At 33.6% G+C, this 19,714-nt stretch overlaps 2 protein-coding genes across 2 annotated transcripts; one reads left to right on the top strand and one right to left on the bottom strand.

Annotated features, from left to right (window-relative positions):
* The first annotated feature begins 2,280 nt into the window (after positions 1-2,280).
* Positions 2,281-11,505, top strand: LOC110710140 (zinc finger CCCH domain-containing protein 16-like). The gene is made up of 11 exons (XM_021888394.1): positions 2,281-2,716; positions 5,960-6,152; positions 6,345-6,409; positions 6,519-6,614; positions 7,661-7,754; positions 8,504-8,724; positions 8,969-9,045; positions 9,357-9,449; positions 9,518-9,893; positions 10,126-10,198; positions 11,061-11,505. Exons 1-11 carry the CDS (start codon positions 2,673-2,675, stop codon positions 11,097-11,099), a joined length of 1,371 nt encoding a protein of 456 aa, XP_021744086.1. The 5' UTR covers positions 2,281-2,672; the 3' UTR covers positions 11,100-11,505.
* Positions 11,506-11,908: 403 nt separating this feature from the next.
* LOC110710141 lies at positions 11,909-15,424 on the bottom strand. The gene is made up of 5 exons (XM_021888395.1): positions 15,149-15,424; positions 14,892-15,026; positions 13,123-13,160; positions 12,927-12,993; positions 11,909-12,646 (listed from the first exon to the last, which is right to left on the bottom strand). Exons 1-5 carry the CDS (start codon positions 15,338-15,340, stop codon positions 12,281-12,283), a joined length of 798 nt encoding a protein of 265 aa, XP_021744087.1. The 5' UTR covers positions 15,341-15,424; the 3' UTR covers positions 11,909-12,280.
* Positions 15,425-19,714: the final 4,290 nt, after the last annotated feature.

Genomic DNA, 19,714 nt, shown 5'->3' with positions numbered 1-19,714 from the left:
CAAGAAAGTAATTAAATTACTTATTTTGATGCTTCGACCTTCTTGCTATAAAATAATACACACGTCATTAAACTTCAAGAAAAATCAATAAACTAAATAATAAACTAAATTAATTAAGAATAAAAAATATAGATTTGGGACCAAACCCTCAGAAATATCAACCTTTCACGTCGAGGTCGAAGACAACGTCGAGTATGGTTTGAAGTATTTGAATCACGCAAAAGGAGTATGGTGGATGATTGGGATGTATCAAGGATGTGTTTAGGTTAATGCTAAGAACATAGGAATTTAGGAATTTATGTGTAGATGATGATCGATGATTGTTAGTAATTGTTGATAGTTGTAGGTGATTGTTTTTTATTGTTGATAAGGATTGTTGGTGATTGTTATTGATTGTTGATGATCTGAAATCGGGGAAAACGACCTCTATTTATAAGGAAAAAAGAGAGTCGAACGATTGAAAAAGATCAGAAGTCTGAACTGGATTAGAACTTTCCCGTCGCGGCGCGTTTGTAACACCCCCGATTTACTAGCTAATAATAAATAATATATAAAGGAAAAATAAACAATCTTTGAATAAAATTGCTGAAGCATACACCTAAATTGGAGGTATTACCGCCACACTCTACAACTTGTCAAGTGCTAAGGCTAACAAAATCCCAGTAATTACAACCCAATAAACTAGGTGAGCTATTTATACAACTTTACAAACTCGTTATAGCATACTAATCGAACACTTGAGCTCCTTTAGCTACGATCACTTGATCAACCTGCTTAAACAATCTTGACTGCTCACCATTAAGGACAAATTCCAAAATAAATCGTCGCAGGGCCACCATAGGAAAAAGACACGGCCACAAACACAAGTAGCACAACAAAAACAACACACACGTCAACAAAAAGCCGAGTAATCACCACATATCAGAATACAAAGAATAATTAACATTACTAGCTCAATTAAATAATGTAGTTCAAAACTACATTACACATTGTACTCTGGAAATAACCTTTATCAAACTCAATCTCGAATAATAATACGATCCTTTTCTCAATCAACTTATCAATCCCATAAGTGTGCCACGCTCTTTGTTTTATACCTAGCCTTGGACATGAGTAATTCGAATAAATAAACCAACAAGTATAAAAACTTGAATACTCTCAATAACCAGAAAAACACCTTGAACCAGACCACATATGGATCAAATCCCACTATAGGGGACCATAGAAAAATATAAATAAAGATTGTATCTCATTCTTAATTTATAATTATCATCTCCTTACCAACATGCCAAGGACTAAGGTATATAATGCTCAGCCTCAAACCAAGAATAAAATAATAATTCTCAACCCTTTTGATCTCATACTTGATCAAATATTCATTTACAGACTCATAATCAATATCTCAATAATGGCACGGGTTCCCAAATAACATAACCATTCGAACTCGATTAAATCATAGTATATCTCAACTCTTATATAGGGAAATAAAACTAATACCCAATTATACTTAATTCACAACCCAAAAACAATACTAATAACCCTAAAACCTTAATAAAAGATACTCCATAAAGCAACAACATTAAAAACCCTAGCATAAGAACACAATCAATAGTACAACAATTAAAGTATATATCACGACATATTAACCAATATATATATGAAACTTGATCATATAAACAATTGTGAAACTTATGCATAATAATACGAATTATAACATAGTTAGTTCCAAGAAAAAATAAACTTGTGTGATTACCTTGTAACGTAATTACTGAAGAATCAAGTGATCTGAGAATGTTTACTCCAATTTTACAATACTCACGAACAAAATAATAAAGTATTGTTGACTTTGCTTGAATTGCAAAATTCATGTTGGAAAAAGCTAAGGTGGGGAATAATTGATGAAGAATTAGTATCCCTTATTTTGGTTTATACGCAAAAGCAAAACTAAGAGAGAAGCAAATTTGATATTATACGGCTGCAATTTATGTATAAAAACTTAATAGGGTTAAAATAGTTTATATACGCTTAAAATCGTAGAGTTCTATTTATATTAAAATAGGGTTTTAAAACTTTTCGAACTATAGAATAAAAAAAGATGTAGATTAGAAAAGCTATTTAATCATTAAAATTAACTATTTTTTAAAAATATATTATATAAAATCATAAAATATTTATTACAACGTTGGCCTTTGTCGTGTCGATGTTGATCACCTCTATTACACAATGTATTTTTCAGGTCGAATTCGGGTTTTTAACTAAAAGTGCGTTTTTAGGCTTGTCCTAACTCACCCTATTTTCGGGCCGAATCGATATTGATCACCTCTATTACACAGTGTATTTTTTAAAACCATACACTGAACCATTTCCTTTTGTATTTTAATTTTTTTTTGGATATAAGAAGCTAAAAGTGAAACGAATATACATTAATTATACACCATCGGAGTTATTGAGTATATTAAAAAATGCTGCATATAACATTAACTTTTTTTTTTTTGGTTGAAATATACTTATTTATTAGATTGTGTGAGTAAAACGCTAATTTGCAAAACCTCCTAGCAAAACCTCGATCAAATTTGGAGTATTTAAGACAAACAATAAAGTTCCAACGTTGAACATTTCAAACAGTCTTTCTGTCCAGTGTTGCAATAAAACAAGTGTTCCCCAGATCAAATATGCCCATTAAGAAAGAACCTTGCAGAAATTTTCTGCGTGGGAGGTAAGCTACATTTTCTTCCTTCTTTATTTTCCTACAATTTTCTCTGTAATTTTTTTTATACAAATTATTATGGGTGTCCTTTGATTTCATTATTGTTCTGTAATTTTGTGTTTTTCCAATTTTTTGTTTGTGGGTTTTGGTGGGTTGGAATTTGGGAGTTTTTGCTCCTCAATTTGACATTTTTTTGGAAGAGAATTGAATTTTTACATACTTAAAAACTCGAGTGGAAGAATGATAAATACATCATTGGTATAAGGAAGAATTTGGATAATACCCAGAAATCCAAAATAGTTAATTTGTTGTTAATTTGCATTGGTATAAGGAAGAATTTGGAGAATACCCACTACCCAGAATGGTGGCGAAGGTTCTTTTGGGAAGAAGTGCTATTTGAGCTAAGATGATGAGTTTTGTTGTACTACCTCCGTCCCCGAAAGAACGACCCTTTTGAGTTGATTTCGCGGGTATTAAGAAGTTAAATTGAAAGTGTAAGAGTGTATGGGGAAACTAAGAAAAGTACATTGAAAAGAGAAATTTACATTGGAATTGCAAAAAATTAGAGAGAGAAAGTAATAAAAGCATATAGAAAAAGCAAAATTTGCATGGGGAAGCTAATTTTGCACAAATATTATTGCAAATTAAAGGGTATTAAAATGCAAATGGGATGAACATTTTGGGACTAAAATTAGGCCATAAGGGTCGAATTTTTGGGGACGCAGGGAGTATAATTTAGCAGTTCTTGAGACTGAAATAGGTTTTTCGAATGTTCCAAATGTAACTTACTACAATTAGGATGGAAAAAAAAAATGAAAGGAAGTAATAAAGTAATGTTCTGATTATGATTTTGGTAAATGTATTTAGTACGAAGGAATGCAAGTAATGAGAAAGAAAGTTTCATAAAGTTCTCACCTCGATTTAATTCGGTTGGATAAAGTGCTGATTATGTAAATTTTGTTTCAATTCACCATATTAGTTGATTAAATAAAGGAATTCTTTCATTATTTACAGCAAAGGAATGCATATTCTAGATTTTTTTGGTATGTGCAAGTCATTGTGCAGTTTTGATTGCATTTTCCAAAGAAGAAAGTGTCTAGTTTGGGAATAAAGTGAAGAAGTGAGTTGATTGATCCATCTTATGTTTGCCTCCTTGGGGTTTTGTTTATATTATAAATTTGTTTTTTATTTTTATGTCACAGCTCATTACTCTTTTCTTTTTAAGAATCGACCACATCATTTTCTTTTGACTTGTAAAATAGTTTTCACTAGATACTTCCCGAGATACTAATGGTAATTGAAATTCAAATATAGAACTCTCTAGAAAAATGTAACTTCATAACAATAAATAATTAAATAATAAAGTTTACTAGGAAAAGTAATAATTTGCAGTAAATAATGAAAGAATTTCTTTATTCTTTCCTAGTCACAGCTAGAAATTTATTTGAAAAATTTATGTGCTCACTAATTAAAGGCAAGTTGGCCTATTTCAGCTCATAAACTATCGTAAGCTCAGTTTAAGGCTTGCGTCTGTATTAGTTATACCCCCCTTATGTCCCACTAAGGAAGAGGAAATATAGAGATGAATAAGAGCTTAGAATTTTGTATGCTCTTTTTGGTGGGATGCACTAACATCTTACCATCCCAGAAGTTTTTCTTATTTATGCTGGGTATTAGCGATATTAATGATGCAAAAGCTGTATAAAGGTGATTGTTTCTTTGATCTGTATGGAGATGAACTGTTGATCCACAATGCTGCAAAGTTGAACATTGTCTTCCCTTCTTGTAATATTGCTACATTTGCCTTCTATTGGAGTTTCATATTTGTTGCAACGAATCCTTGTGTAATAGACTCAACACTCGCTACATTACTCGAATAGAATTTTCAGTGGCTAACAAGAATAAACAAGAAGCAAGTTTGATTGATTTAGTAGCTTGAGGCTACTAGTGTCCTAGCTATTAACTTGAGGTTACAACTCTCAAAAACATAAGTCTAATAGCTTGATTATCTCATTTCAATACATTCCCTTATATATACAAGAACAAGGGCTGCAAGAGGCCTATCTAACATCAATTAATTTTGTCTTCTACTACCTTTGAATTGATTTCTTCCCCCAAGTCCATTCAGTAACACATTCCCTTGGTTTCCCTTTGAATTAATGTCTTTATTTTGTTGAGAAGGAAAAAGTGATTTATTAATTTTGCTTATTTTTGCACCATTAAATTTGCATTGGAAGGACTTATGAAGTGTCTTTAAGTGGAAATTTAATATATATATATATATATATATATATATATATATATATATATATATATATATATATATATATAGGGGAGGGATCCTGTGAGAAAAGGTCCATATGTGAGAATCCATACTTATATGAGAATTGATCTAAAATTTAGAACTTGTGAGTAAAAATTTAAAACATACGAGGAAAAATTGAGAACATGTGACTCAAATTAAAATTTAGAACATATGAGTTTTAATTTAGTGTGTGAGTATTAATTTAGAACATGTGAGTAAATATTTAGAAAATCTGCTTTTTGAAATTTTGAATAATGAGTAAAAATTAGAACATCTAATTTAAGATTTATAACATGTGAATAAAAATTTAGAACACCTAGTATAAAATATAGTAAATATAAGTAAAAATTTAGAACATATGCTTTAAAATCTAAAACATATGATTAAAAACCTTAGAGCACACGTTTTAAAATTTAGAACATCTAAGTTAAAATTTTGGAACAAGTCATTTAAAATTTATAACATCTACTTAACTAATTTATGGTTTAGAACATGTGAGTACTAATTTAGAGCTTCTGATTTAATTTAGAACACTTGAGTAAAAATTTAGAACATCAAATTTAAAATTTAGAATATACGAGTAAAAATTTAGAACATAAAGAGTGTTCTCACATAAAGGAAGTATTCTCACGAAAGCTTTCCCCCCTATATATATATATATATATATATATATATATATATATATAATCTGATCAAGTGTTTGTAAAAAGTGGAACTAACCTGATATAATTTTTCCATAATTTTAATTGGAATTTAACTTGAATATGGGAAATCAGTGTACAATAATATTCGTGAAATGGTGAAAGTGGGAGTTAATATTGTAAAAAAAAAGGAGCTGTATGCAACCTTACCAAATCAAAAGAAATGTGTAATATTTGCGTTTGCTTGGAAAAAAAAGCTGGCTTATTTTGGTATTCTGATCATCACAATTTTCATATTTCATTCAGCTGTCGTTTTGGTGATAAATGTAAATTCTCTCACGCCACTCAGCAACAGCCAAAATCCAATGCTTTTGGGTTTGGTTCACAGACTGCCACAACTTTCCAGCAGCAGAAGCCCAATCCCTTTGGTTTTGGTGTCCAAAATGGTGGTCCAACCGGTGGTTCTTCAGGGGGATTTGGGCAACCGAATTCAAATAAGGTTCTTGTCCCCACTTACCTGAAATCTCTGTGTTTTCTTAGTGAGTAGCTTCTCCATTGTCCATAATGATCTGCTACTTGCAGTCAACTGAGCTTTTTTTTTTTTTTAGTTTTGTTTATACATAAAATCTTTTATGACCACTGATTATAAGATTCATTTGCTATTTACTGATTTCAATTTGTGACTCCACAGCCTTTTGAGAATAAATGGGTTCGCTCAGAACAGCCCCAGAATCAGTCTCAGGCCGCTAGTCACAAGTAAGTTTAATTTAACTTTTCTTCATGTCTGGAGAATGAGTGGAACAATTTTCTAGTTTCTTCTTTCAAGTTGTCCATTACTTATGATGTGGTAATTTGGCATCTGTAGGTGTACAGATCCGGATTCTTGCAAGCGTCTTATTGCTGAAGATTTTCAGAATGAGAGTCCACTTTGGAAGCTAACATGTTATGGACATTTTAAATAGTAAGTCTTTTTTTTGGTGATTTTAGATAATAGGTTTTGTTTACCACATCTGTTTGTCGTAGCCTGTGTTTGTTTATATCTTTGTTTATTGGGAAGGAAGCATTTTTCATTACTCTGATAACAGTTTCAGTAGTTGAGTCTCCTGGTAAAGTGTTTACTATGAGTTTTCTAATGAATTGATAAGTCGTTATCAAAAATTTGGCTGTTTCATGAATCTCTGATTGGATGGTTCCTTGTGCTACCTTTATTGGCATAAATCTCCAAGTTGACAAATTTGATATCAGAGCAAAAAGGGCTATTGGGAGGGTTTTCTGAGCATCTCAATCAATACTAAAAGTGATAAATTCATTTAGATTTTCAGTTCAACCCCACTTCCCTAGAGGGTTTCAACGAAGAAGGGGGTGCCGTGTATGCAATACAAAGACTTCGAAGGAGTTGATCTTACCGAGTAGTGTTCTTGCCTGATTGCACTTGTGAGATTAAGTTGGGTTTAGTGTTTTAATGCTGTTAAGTTTTCTCCTTCTTAAGAAAGGTTTAGTTTTGTCTTTCTTCACAAAAAGTCTTGTTAAGCTGCAACAACCCTTTTCCGGCTAAGCACACTGACCTAAAATTGATCCTTGGTTACTCTTCTCTTTTAAAACTAAAATGCATGATATTAAAGGCGTGTGTCCGCGCACATGCGTGCGTGTGTGCCTATCACTCTCTATCTTGAAAAGACTGATAATTTTTTTGTTTGTTTGTTTTTTTTCCCATTTAAATTATAGTTATTTTTTTTAGAAAATAATTGCAGTTGCATAAATATTATGCATAGCAAGATGTATGTGAGAGCGAACTAGTGAAAAAATATTAAATATGTAATTTTATCTTATTTACCCACTCCTAAAGTGTATTTAATATGTTGGGAGTATATCTGAAGGTGAAAATGTTATCCATTAGTGCCTTTTCGAGCTGTATTAAAAATTCAAAAGTATATGGCTCCTCAGGTTCTATATTTTATTACTAATATTCCAAGGATAGGATTTTTTTTAACTATCTTTTTTTTGCAGCTTTCCATGTGATATTACCGGTGATATTAGTTATGAAGAGTTGCGGGCAGTGGCATATGATGATGCTAAACGTGGCACCAGTTTGCAGTCAATTGTAAGCCTTTTGCCTTCACTGCTAAATGAGGCATTAATTTGCTGTCTGTTGAAATTTATTGATCTTAAGGATCTTTGTCTCTTTGATGATCATCATTTATCTTACACATATTATTTTCTTCCTAGTTGGCTTGCAAGATACATTATTCCCATTCAATGTAATTTTTCTATGTTTATGCTGATTGGTGCTCAATGGAAAACAAAGTGTTTACCTGTGAAATAGCTGTACAAAGTAGTTTTTCTGAAGTCTGGATAAAGTTTTGTATTTTGATGAACCGTATTGTCTGTAATGAAAACTGTAGGGTCTCTAGCTATTAATACTAAAGGGATTCATGGAATCATGGGAATGCATTAGTTTTTTCAAGTAGGATAACTGCGGTTTGTTCTACATATGTGAATTGACAGAAAATATAATTTTTTAACAGGGAAAGATTGTAGCCTTTTGTATTAAATTTGTTTCCTCTTTCCTGCTAAAATATTTCTGTGTTTGGTAATCTCATCAGTTCTTTTTGGTTTCATATTTTGTAAGTCTTCTCTAATTTACCTGCATGGAAAATCTTTGTTTCATGACCAATTTTGTTGAGTTAGTTTGTGCTGAAGCCATATTGTTAGCTAGGGACTGTTGTTTTTGTTTAGAACTAGTAGCTTTATTATTTCCTTTCTGGAATATTGACACTGGGGTTCTGGGTGACATACTTACTTTAAGTTTGTTCAAATTTTTTTACTATGACTTAACTCTTCCTTGCACAGGTTGAAAGAGAAAGGGGTTTAGTGAATTCTAAGAAGATCGAATTTGAAAACTTGCTTAAAAATCCATATACAAAGAATACACTTCCTGCTCAGCCGAACCAAAGTTTATTTCCAGCAGCTAACGCCAGCTCACCATCACCGACGCTTCAAAATAGTGGTTTTTCTTCATTTGCATCTTCAAATCAACAGAGTCCATCTCCTAACCTTTCATTTGGTGTGAGGCAAGTATCACTATGTTGAGCATGTAGCTCTAGGAAGTTGTGTCAAGCATAAAATTGTGAACACAAACAGTAACCTAAGAGGGGCTACAAAAAACACGCTAATGTCAAACATAATGCTTCATATCAGTACTATACTACCATCTAATCTGTAAATGTTGGAGCTCTGAATGAATTTTCTGCTATACTTTTATGATTCTACAATGATTCAGTTTACCTGATATGGTTGAGCATTCACTTGTTGCAGGCCTTCTACTCCATCAAACAGTGCTTTTGGGCAGTCCCAAGGCCCTGGCCCATTTGGAGAAAATAGCACTCCTTCAGGTTAGCAAGTGCACCTTTCACGTCCCAGTGCATCTAGCATGTGCTATCCTGTATTTTTCTCTTTTCTATTTAAGTATTAGACATTCCTACGTGAGATGCTGAGAATAGATACTTGGACACTTCAAGTTAAAAAATGCACCATTATCTGATAAATGTCCTTGTCCAAGGCTTATAGTCTTATACATATATATTGGATACTTTAGCTGAGTCCATGTGCCATACATGGTATCCTTTCATCCGTAGGGTCTCCATTCATCTCCTCATCTTGCCACTTGGAGATAAATTGTTTAACTAGCTTTTACAATCTGCAGGTCCCTTTAGCACTCAAGTTTCTGCACAACCAGGTGGAATTCAGCCTGCTGCCAACAAAAGTGGCTTCGGCAATAGTGGCATGAGTAGTCAAGGTACTGAATATATCTCCTCATCTCGCAACATGGAGATAAATTGTTTAACTAACCTCTATTTTCACTAGGTATTTTTGGCACTCAAGTTCCTGCACAGCCAGGAGGAAGTTTTGCTGCCAACACAAGTGGCTTCTTTGGCAACAGTGCCATGAGAGGTCAAGGCAGTCTATTCCCTGCGCAAGCAGGGGGGAGTACCTTTACTCCTCATGCTGTAGGCTTCAATAATATTGGAATGAATAGTCAAGGGCCTCAAGTGCCAGTGCAAACAGGTGGAGCTCCAATTACTTCCAACACAGGAGGCTTTGGTAATAGTGGTATAAATAGTCAAGGCAGCCAACTACCTTCAACTTCATCAGTATCACTTCATACTCAGACTCCTGCAGTCAACAATTCTACTACAATTTTCAATGGATTTGTTGCTGCTAATGGATCTCAACAAACGACGTAAGTTTAGGTTAACATATCGATTATTGGCATCTTTCCATATCACAAAATTAATGTGTAAACTGATGTATTTGAGCTGATTGATAACTTTATGTTATTGTACTTTAACTTTGACCGTTCTTGGCAGAACATGACCTTGTGTCTGCACCCACCTTCATGTTTAAACCTTAAATTTTATTATATACCCGTGACCATATTGAAACTGCTTTAATTATGATTTTCTTGTTTTCAGAGACAACAATCCTCCAGAGATCTCAGCTGTAGATGCAAGCATTTGGTTGAAGCAGGAGTGGAAGCTTGGAGAGGTAAAACCTTCTATCACCATTTCTTCAGCTCGTTGAACTTACATATTTATATTATGGTATAATAGCTTTTCTAATCAACAACCCCCACCCCACCCCCCCCCTCTCCGCGGTAATTTTATAAGCTGCCAAATGTATCCTTATGGTGAAGTGCAAAGTAGTAAATTTGTTAACACTGCTACAAGAAAGTTCTCAATGTAGTGTAATGACTTTTGTGAGCAGCGTCGGGATACAGTGAAATATGAGAAGTGCTCATATGATCATAGGAAGAGTAACCACCCCCTCACTTGAATTAGAACTTTAGTAGTCATCAGGATGTATAGAAATAACTAGGCATGTTGTCTTCACCTTATTCAAATTATATTAAGTAAAAATAATTTTAGTTGAGGAAAATAATTTCAGTTGAGTAAAAAAAGTTGAGCTCAACCAAAATAAATTAAGTTCATAAAAATAAGTTGAGCTCAACCAAAATAAATTAAGTTCATAAAAATAATTTAAGTTCAGCAAAAATCAGGTGCAGAGAACAGGGCTATTTTCAAATTCTAACAGTGTATGATTGGATTTCCTGATGTCTTTACTAAAAATAAGAGACGATGGAGCTTAGTAGTACTCAATTATTTAATGAGTTGTTTGGTTTGGTACCCAATGTAATACTTTGTAGCTAATTAGTAATTGCAGAGGAGAGACTATTGTGGCAAATTATAATAATCCTTGAAATCTTGACTTTATGTGTCTTGCAATATGAAAGCTGGTTCACATACCTGTTTTGAGCACGAAATGTCATTCATTTGGTTTCAGATTCTTGTGCATATGATCCTATTTGTCATGTATAAGTGTATAACCCATTTAAGTTCCCTCTCTACAGATTCCAGAGCAACCACCTCCGGAAGCTTATGTTAGATAGAGTTTTATGGCTTAGAGGGTATTTGGACTTGCTCAAGAACAAAAGGTACAAGTGAGGAGGCTTGCTAATGATCGTTGATGTCTAAAGAAAGAGTAGCTGCTATGAAGTTCACAGTTCATAAACTGATATATTTTCTCGATCCTATCATATAGGTTGTGATTTTTGTGAACATTTTGTTTTCAACATGAATTGATAGATTAGCGTTCTAACGCCTACACACATGTTAATAGGTTTTAGGGAATCACATTTTATCTGAGGTTTCAGCTACTTGCAATGAAGGCATCATATTATAATGTAAATGAAGATAGATACAACTGACAAACTTACTCTTGGTTTCACGAAAAAGTTTTGGGTTTGTCCATGAGGCCAAACTTTAATCTCCACTTGTTTAGTTTTGTTTCTGAAAGATGGTTTCAAGATAGTATCTTGTACCCCGGGTTCATGGACGTGTTTTCTTGAGATGGTGTGTCAATGACAGACTTAACAATCCATTGATTTGTTTTCCATGTCACTCTAAAACTTTAGGAGTCACCCAAAAACATTAATTCAAGCCTAGATTGTGAAGGGAAGACTGATTTGTTTCGCCTGTACGACTTTTCACAGCTTCTCACTTCTACTAATCTAAGATTGTTTTCTGTAATAGTTTTGGTTTTTGGACAGATCATATTTGGTTCAATATTAGTTTGATGGGTGTCAATTTACGTTTGGGTTACCGTATCAAATCATGTTTGATTAAAGAAAACAGGGGATAGGTAACTTATGGGGATAGAATAACCAAGCATCTACAGAAGGAAATGAGATAGAAGATTTTAATTGCCTAACTATACTATTGGAACATCTTTACAAACTTTGAAAGAAAAATACTCCGTATTGCATCTCTTGAAAAACACAATATTAGTGAACATTTCATGTTTGCTCAGAAACATAGCCTTGCAAATTTATATGCCTGGCAAAACAACCAAGAGCAGCATAATTCATGCCCAGATTTTTATCCTAACAAAATTGGCCAGAGCTCACCAACTCTGCTAGGAACCATGTTTCACTTCGGCTAATCCAGTTCAACTTCAACACATTTAACGATCGACATCTATGAAAAACAAGATCAAGAGACATTGGTATTAGACTGGTCGCCGAAAGAACTTTGTATGCTATAAATATAAAAGATATTGAACAAGCCATGATCACATAATGGCATAAACAGTCAGGGTTACAAGGAAACCCCATAGTGCTCCTGCTATAACTTCAACCTCAGTGTGACCAATTGATTCTTTCAGAGCTGCATTCGAATTAGTTTTCTCTAATTCTTTCCCCCTCTCAGCTGTACTGTTCAGTAGCCTAGATCCGAGTAATTGAGTTGCACTTGTCTGTTCTTTACTTAAAGTATTCAGTTCTTCAAGGAGACGTGAGCCTTTTAAATTTGTCGCTGATAACTTATCTGGTACAGAATTTCTGATTTCTTCATTGTCTTTCATTACAGACTTTATCTGGTCCTCCATCAGCAGCCTGTTTAGTGTTCTAGCATGAATTCCAACTTCTCTCCTTACTCCCTGACAAGAAAATGTATTTTAAAAATCAGGGGCCATTAATTCTAAGCTGTTTAGTAAAAAATCATCACCCGGAAAAACAGAACAGTGAAACAATGTGTATCGTTCTCTTGTGTTGGCAGCAGTGATCCACATAGCTCTTTCCCAAAGTTACAGACTAGGTTGACTTTGTAAAATCATACAGGGCTATTGGCAAATGGAGGTGGGAGCAAGGAACCCATAGAAAAGACAGATTACAGAAAAATAGGTGTCACCAAATGTAAATGAATACATTGATTTATACCTGTGCATCATACATAACAAGTCCTGCGTAAACAACACTCATTCCAAATATTGAATCGGAGAAGCCCCTGCATTTAAATAAAAAACATGTTAAAAATAAAAAAAAAGGACATACTACGAGTACAATGAAATGAATAGAAACATAAAGAGTAAAAAACCATAGCATTGCTAAATAAAAGATTTTACAAGAGTCTAACCTATCAAGTGCCAGAGATGTCGCTGCAGCCACAACTGCCTGTCAATTGGAAAAACAGAAGACCTAAGAAATGCAAAAAGATCAGCTTACAAAAACCCAATCTCCCAAACTACAATCAAAGGTAGTATTCCATATAGTGACATTCTATTACTAAACACAAGGGAGACTACTTCAAACATGGGTATGCCAAAACATATTGACACATAAACCCTGTTTTCTCAAATCTCAGATCAGAAAAGAAAGTACCACATCACAGAAGGACTATACAGAAAGCACTTTCACTTGCTTCACATTAAGCATGCTGAAATGAAATATTTCAATAAAAGCAGTCCTATTTTCCTTTACATAAGCTTACAAAAATACCCTTCATATGAAGGACGTGAAAGCAGTCGCACAAATTTATGTCAAACACCAAAATTACCGTCTTGACAAACCTGGTATGCTACATTTAAGTATATAACTATTTAGTTATATTCATTTTCTTATTTTTTTTGGACACAGAATAAACTATTTAGTTTTATAGATAAGAAGATTCACATTAGAGGCTATTATTGGGAAATTGAGGAGCGGTGTTATGCTAGAATAAGCAGTGCACAACACTTTGTATACGCTCTCATATATTTTTTAACGTAAAAACTTTTTAAAGGCATTAATTTTAAGATCTTTTATCTATGAACTGCCCAAGTATGTGCAAACTTTCAAATCTGGGAAATGTATGATTTAAATATAATCATTGGGATTTCACAATATGACATAAAACAAGAAGGTACATCAATGGCCATGTATCATTTGGTTCATTTCCCACAACTTAAAACACTGAGGATCTTATATAGTGCCCACCTTGCATTTAATGAAGAGGATGATGCAAAACCTAAATGGTGAGCACAACAGGGGACAGGGTTTTCTTTATAACCATCCATATAGACTTGAACAATACCCCTCTCAAGCTCTAACTCCTCTCTCTTGCTGGACTCACTGTATAGGTAGAGTATATATTATGATAAAATAACATTTGATGATATGATTCCTGTCTTATAATACTATGAAATTTTTGGGAGTTAAAAAGCAACTTATATAGCGAACAGGGAACAAGATAGGGTTTTACTTGCAACAAATCTTGCTATAGTCAGATTTTATGCTCATCTTACAACGCTGGAAAATCTATCTCATTATTTTTCTTCATATTGCTAGCACTTCCTTTGCAAATTTTCTTGGTATACATGTTTTAAGTCCTCATACCCCTCTTCCTATTCCTCCGAAAAGAATATACCACCTCTATTTCAAACTAATAGTGAAGTATAAGGTTATACATATACATAGAGTTGGCTATTGCATTGGAATTCAAGACTAATAAGTTATATTGTGTTCATATTTAAACTGCTCAAGTTAATAATACGTTAATATATCAAGTGATTACAAATTTACATTAACATGAAATAAAGTTAGTTAAGTGGTCAAATAACTTGAAATTAAGGCAATAGGACATCGAATTGAGGCCAGGGTGTAAATGATTAACACTAACCATCTTATCTGGTTGAAAGGAATACCCATGGATAGAAGATAAGAGAGTGAAGTAAGTACATCACACACGACCAAGGAAACAAATGAATACCACTAATAAAACTCCATTTAACCAACCAAATTCGCCGAATTCGATGTAAGTTTAATTTGAAGGGTTCTGTTCAGAAAATCAAACACATCATAAAAACCAATTATCAGAATCAAAGTCAAACAACAGCATAAAACAACTAACTGAAAGTGTGTGCTCACAGAAGAATGAGTAGAAGGAAATCCACCAGCTTGAATAACAGCTTTTATATCAAAACTTTTGCCATACAGCAAAACTGATGTAAATGGCTTTGCTAATTGCCCAATTGCTGCTGATACACCTGCTGCAATCAAAACCTTTCCCAAAAAAAAAAAAAAAAAAAAAAAAAAAACCAAATTTTAATCAGAAAACGTAAAGAACCCTCCAAAATGAATAAGAAAAATCCCAAAAAAACATGAAAAAGAAGAATACCCATTACCTTATTTTGGGTGATTGTTAGAATATCATCAAAACCAATGCTAAGTTGACAAGTGAATTTAGGGGGAGAATAGGAGGAATTTAGAGGGAAATGAAAATGACCCAGATTAGGTTTTTTCCTGTTTTGTCTGAGAAAAGAAATGGGTGTTCTTGGATTAGAGGTATTGGGGAGAAAGCAACAATTTACTGACATTGTTGAACACTTGTTAGAATAATACTACAAGTAAACTTAGCTCCTACAAAATACACCCAGAAAATCAAAAGGGTGTATATATATAAAATATATACATATATATAAAAATATATAAATTGGAGTATCGTATTATTACTAGATTTGCTTATAAATGTTACACGCGGGTTTAGTAGATAATGAGTGGTTGAGTTTTTGATTTTCAAGAAATACAGTTAAGCCTATGTGAGTATGTGTTGCGCAAAGGCTACACATAAACCAGGTGGTTTATGTGGGCCATGTATAAACCGATAACGTGATAATCTGTAATTGGTATTAGTTTTAGGCTTCAGACATAATATATTTTATTATTTCATTCAAATTTCAAATCAAATTTTCAAATTATTTTAAATCAGTTTTGTATTTTCAATGCACAATCAATGTCCCCCCACGTTCCCAACCACCCCATTCTCTCCTCTCTCATTTTTTTTGGCCGATTATTTTTTGGTCTAGTTTTTCTCCCTTCTCTCTCTTCTTGTCCTTCATGTTCTCAACTTCAAATTCAATTTTTTTTTTTTGGTTCCAGATTTTTTCTGTAATTTTTTAATTTTTATTTTATATATATATAATGTTTATTATATTTCATAACTAATTCATCGCCTATTATCTTTGGCTAAAAATTGGTGCATTTCAAATTTTGATTTTAACCATTTCAATTTTGTCTCTCTTCTCTTTCTTGTTATGTTCTTCATGTTCTTGCTGATTTTATGAAAAAAAAAATTCATCTTTTACTTGACGATTTATTTGTTTTTTCAAAAATTCATATGAATATACAATGTTATGTTAAACATCAAATTATAAATTTCTGCAAGTTAGATTATTGACAAGTAACAGATGTTGGACATTAGATTAATCACAAGGATAACACATTAAACTCCTTGAATTATCACGATGACATATTTATAAGAAATTATTATCCAGTTTTAGCACCAAACTCTTAGTAAAACAAAGGAAAAAAAATTGAAATTAAAACAAAGGAAAAAAAATTAGGTATCTTAAAAATAAAATGGATGGTAACGTTTGTAAATTTCTAATTTATATAGTAACAACATTTATTTAAATAGTATACATTAACTAGATTACAGTAACAATAATTATTTAAATAGTATTCAAAATATTTATTATACTTTTCAAATAATGGCGGTATATACTATAAAAATATAAAGTATGAACATGTTAGCATGGAGAATATTCCGCAAATTTAGTTATTGATGCAACAATTTTAAGTTCTAAGACATGTTTATAGTAGTAATGATATTAAGGAGCATATATAATTTCACTTTTTTAAAAATAACAATTGATCGAGAGGTGCTATTTGTCCTTATAATAATTAATTATCTAATATAAATATTACGGAGCATAATTTTACTTTTTGATCGAGATTTAGTTGTTAAATATCTCAATATTAAGAAGCATAATTTTCCTTTTAAAAAACAACAATTTATTGATCGAGAGTTTCTATTTTATTTTATAATTACAAGATTAATAAATGGTGTGCCTTATAATAGTTAGTTATCTAATATTAATATTAATATTAATATTAATATTAAGCAATGAAAACATAACTAGTAATGCTAGTTGAAAATGTCCTTACAAGATGTAAACAAAGTTTCGAAAATTTTAAGTATTATTATTAATATGTTTTAAATCCTTTACTTATTTTGCATTTTAAAATCCTTTTTGACAAAATTATATATTTATTAGTAACCAATAACTATTATTTGTGATGCAAAATTAATTTATTATAACCCTCCACCATTTTATTTTAACCCTTCACTATTATTTTGTAAATGATTATTTTTGCATATTGGTGCTAGATAAAAGCAACAAAGAGAAAAGGAAATAAAACAACAGACACAAACAAGTGGTGGTCATCCATCCAAAGGAGCAACAAACACATAAATACCATAACATAAAACATAAGTGCAACTGGCTGAATCACTGAATTTCCAAACAAAAAAGTCCTGATACAAACCATAAAAGAGGCTCAAACAATACACGGTCTTCATCCACCAGTAACAACAAGCTATATATGTTTCCAAACAAATAAGTCCTGATACAAAACATAAAAGAGGCTCAAACAATACGCGGTCTTCATATGCTCCCGTAACAACAAGCTATATCTGTTTCTTCATATGCTCAGAGTCTTCATATTTAATCATAATCAGAGTCTGCATACATGAGTAGGGAAAATTCCGAACTATAACCCAGTTGTATATTAATTTAACGCAACCAATATGGAATCAACAATCACACTAATATTCAAGTAAAATGATAGTACCTTTGCTGCAGCAAACTTAAATGGTCACGCATCGGCCATTAGTTCATCAAGACGTTTCTGCTTCACCTGTGAGGTGTGATGTGTTAAATGTGATATAATAATCAGTGAAGTAGAATGACATAAATTTAGTATTCATACTTACAGGTAGCTTCCGAGAAAACGTATTCGCCTTCCCTTGATTGGAATGCCCTTCCCCTTAGATTGATTTGTCTTCCCCAAAGAAGTATTAGCCTTTCCCTTTACCTTACTTTTTTGTGCATTTCTCTTTCCCTTACCTGCTGGTTCTGCCTTTCCCTTTCCGTTACTTGGTTCTGACATTCCTGCCTTTCTCAGTCCCTTCCCCTTAGGTGCATGTTCATCCTCCTCAACACCATTTCCTGCATCCTATATGATATCCAAACAGCAGTAAGTGAATAAAATAATAAAAGGATAAGCAGTCAAAGCCTTTAATATTGAACGAAAGCATAAATCTTACAGGACTAGGCTTCTTATTCACTACTAGAAATAGGTCGTTTTCCAACGGAATCGTTTCGACGGACTTAATTTTCGTTGGAAAATTCGAATTTTCCGACGGAATTTAGGTCTATCAGAACAGTCCGTCGGAAAAGATAGGCTTGCGACGAAAAATCCCTCGAAAATATTCCGACGAATTTTTTTTCCCTTGGAATTTACTGCTTCCGACGGAATATTCCCTCGGAAAATTCCCTTCTAACGGAAATTTCCGTCGGAAGCTTTAAATTCCGAGGGAAATTAAATCCGTCGGAACATATTAATTTCCTACGGATTTTAAATCCGTCGGAAATTTCCGACGGAATTTAACCCTTTTCCGACGGAATTTTGTTGTTTTTAAAAAAAATAAATAAAAAAAAATAACAAAACCCTAAACTCCTAAATATACGGACCCCCTCCCCCCTCCCCCATCCCTATTCATTTCTCTTTCCTCACCTCTTCTCTCTCCCCGCCTCTCTTCTTCTCTTTCTCCTCTCATTCTCCTTCTCTATCTTTTCGATCTCCTCTTTCTCTCCTCTTCTTCATTACAATCCTAGATTCGCTTTCTCTCTCTTCTCAAACTGCTCATTCGGTCCTTCCCTTTCTCGGTTCCTCGTTCCTCCTTTTGATGCGGCGTTTCGCGGCTTCTCGCTGGTGGTGTGGTGGTGTGAGGTGTCCGCCTCTGCTGGTGGTGAGAGGCTTCGCGGCTTGACTCGGTTTCATCAACAACAACCTAAACATCAGTTGTAGATCTTGTAATTTAGGTTTGTGTTTAGATCTAGTTGTTTTTTTTTTAAATAAATGTTTAGATCTAGTTAATTGTATATGTAATTATAATGTTAATTTATAAAATTTATTAGACAATTATATATTTATACATTTCTATTAATTTTCCTTGTTTAATTTTGGTTTTTTGAATTTTTTAGGGTTTTTTTTTCCGGTTTTTAGGGTTAATGGTGGTGGTGTGGTGGTGTCGGTGGTGGTGGGGTGGGCTGTTTTGGTGGTGTCGGTGGTTATGGGGTGAGGTTGTGGTGGTGTGGGTGGCGTGGGGGAGGTTTGGTGGGTTATTAGGTGGTTCTGGGTTGGGTTTGGTGGGGTGGGGTGGGGTGTCTGGGTCTGGGTGGGGTGGGGTGTCTGGTCTGGGTGGGGTGGGGTGTCTGGGTCTGGGTGGGGTGGGTGTCTGGGTTTGTGTGGGGTGGGGTCTAGGTGGGGTGGGTGTATGGGTCTGGGTTGGGGACGTGGTGGGTGGTGTAGGCTGGTGGCAGGGGTGGATCTGGGTGGGGACTGTGGTGCCGTTTTTTTTTTTTTTTTTATTTACTTTTTCGACGGAATTTTCCGTCGGAATATACCTTTTTGGACGAAAATTCCGTCGGATCATCTCCCCCACCGACGGAAATTTCCTTCGGAACATATCTTACTCCGACGGAAATTTCCGTCGGAACCTTGCGACGAACTTTACTTAAAATCAACTAAAGCACCGACAGAACATAATCCGTCGGAAATTCCGTCGGACTAGACTTTTCCGACGGAATTTCCGATGAAATATCGCGAAATTCCTACAAAGTGTA

This window comes from Chenopodium quinoa, unplaced genomic scaffold (genome assembly GCF_001683475.1).
Source record: "Chenopodium quinoa cultivar QQ74 unplaced genomic scaffold, ASM168347v1, whole genome shotgun sequence".
In the NCBI taxonomy this organism is placed as follows: Eukaryota; Viridiplantae; Streptophyta; class Magnoliopsida; order Caryophyllales; family Amaranthaceae; genus Chenopodium; species Chenopodium quinoa.
This window is presented reverse-complemented; position numbering and strand designations above follow the sequence as displayed.

Bases quoted from the DNA above. Each gene is read 5' to 3' on its own strand.
- LOC110710140 (XM_021888394.1), top strand. From the start codon at position 2,673: ATGCCCATTAAGAAAGAACCTTGCAGAAATTTTCTGCGTGGGAG. The intron at 6,153-6,344 runs GTTCTTGTCCCC...GTGACTCCACAG, and splicing joins GGCAACCGAATTCAAATAAG to CCTTTTGAGAATAAATGGGT. The intron at 10,199-11,060 runs GTAAAACCTTCT...CCCTCTCTACAG, and splicing joins AGGAGTGGAAGCTTGGAGAG to ATTCCAGAGCAACCACCTCC.
- LOC110710141 (XM_021888395.1), bottom strand. From the start codon at position 15,340: ATGTCAGTAAATTGTTGCTTTCTCCCCAATACCTCTAATCCAAGAACA. The intron at 15,027-15,148 runs GTAATGGGTATT...TTTTTGGGAAAG, and splicing joins TAACAATCACCCAAAATAAG to GTTTTGATTGCAGCAGGTGT. The intron at 12,647-12,926 runs GTATAAATCAAT...TTTTCTTGTCAG, and splicing joins TTGTTATGTATGATGCACAG to GGAGTAAGGAGAGAAGTTGG.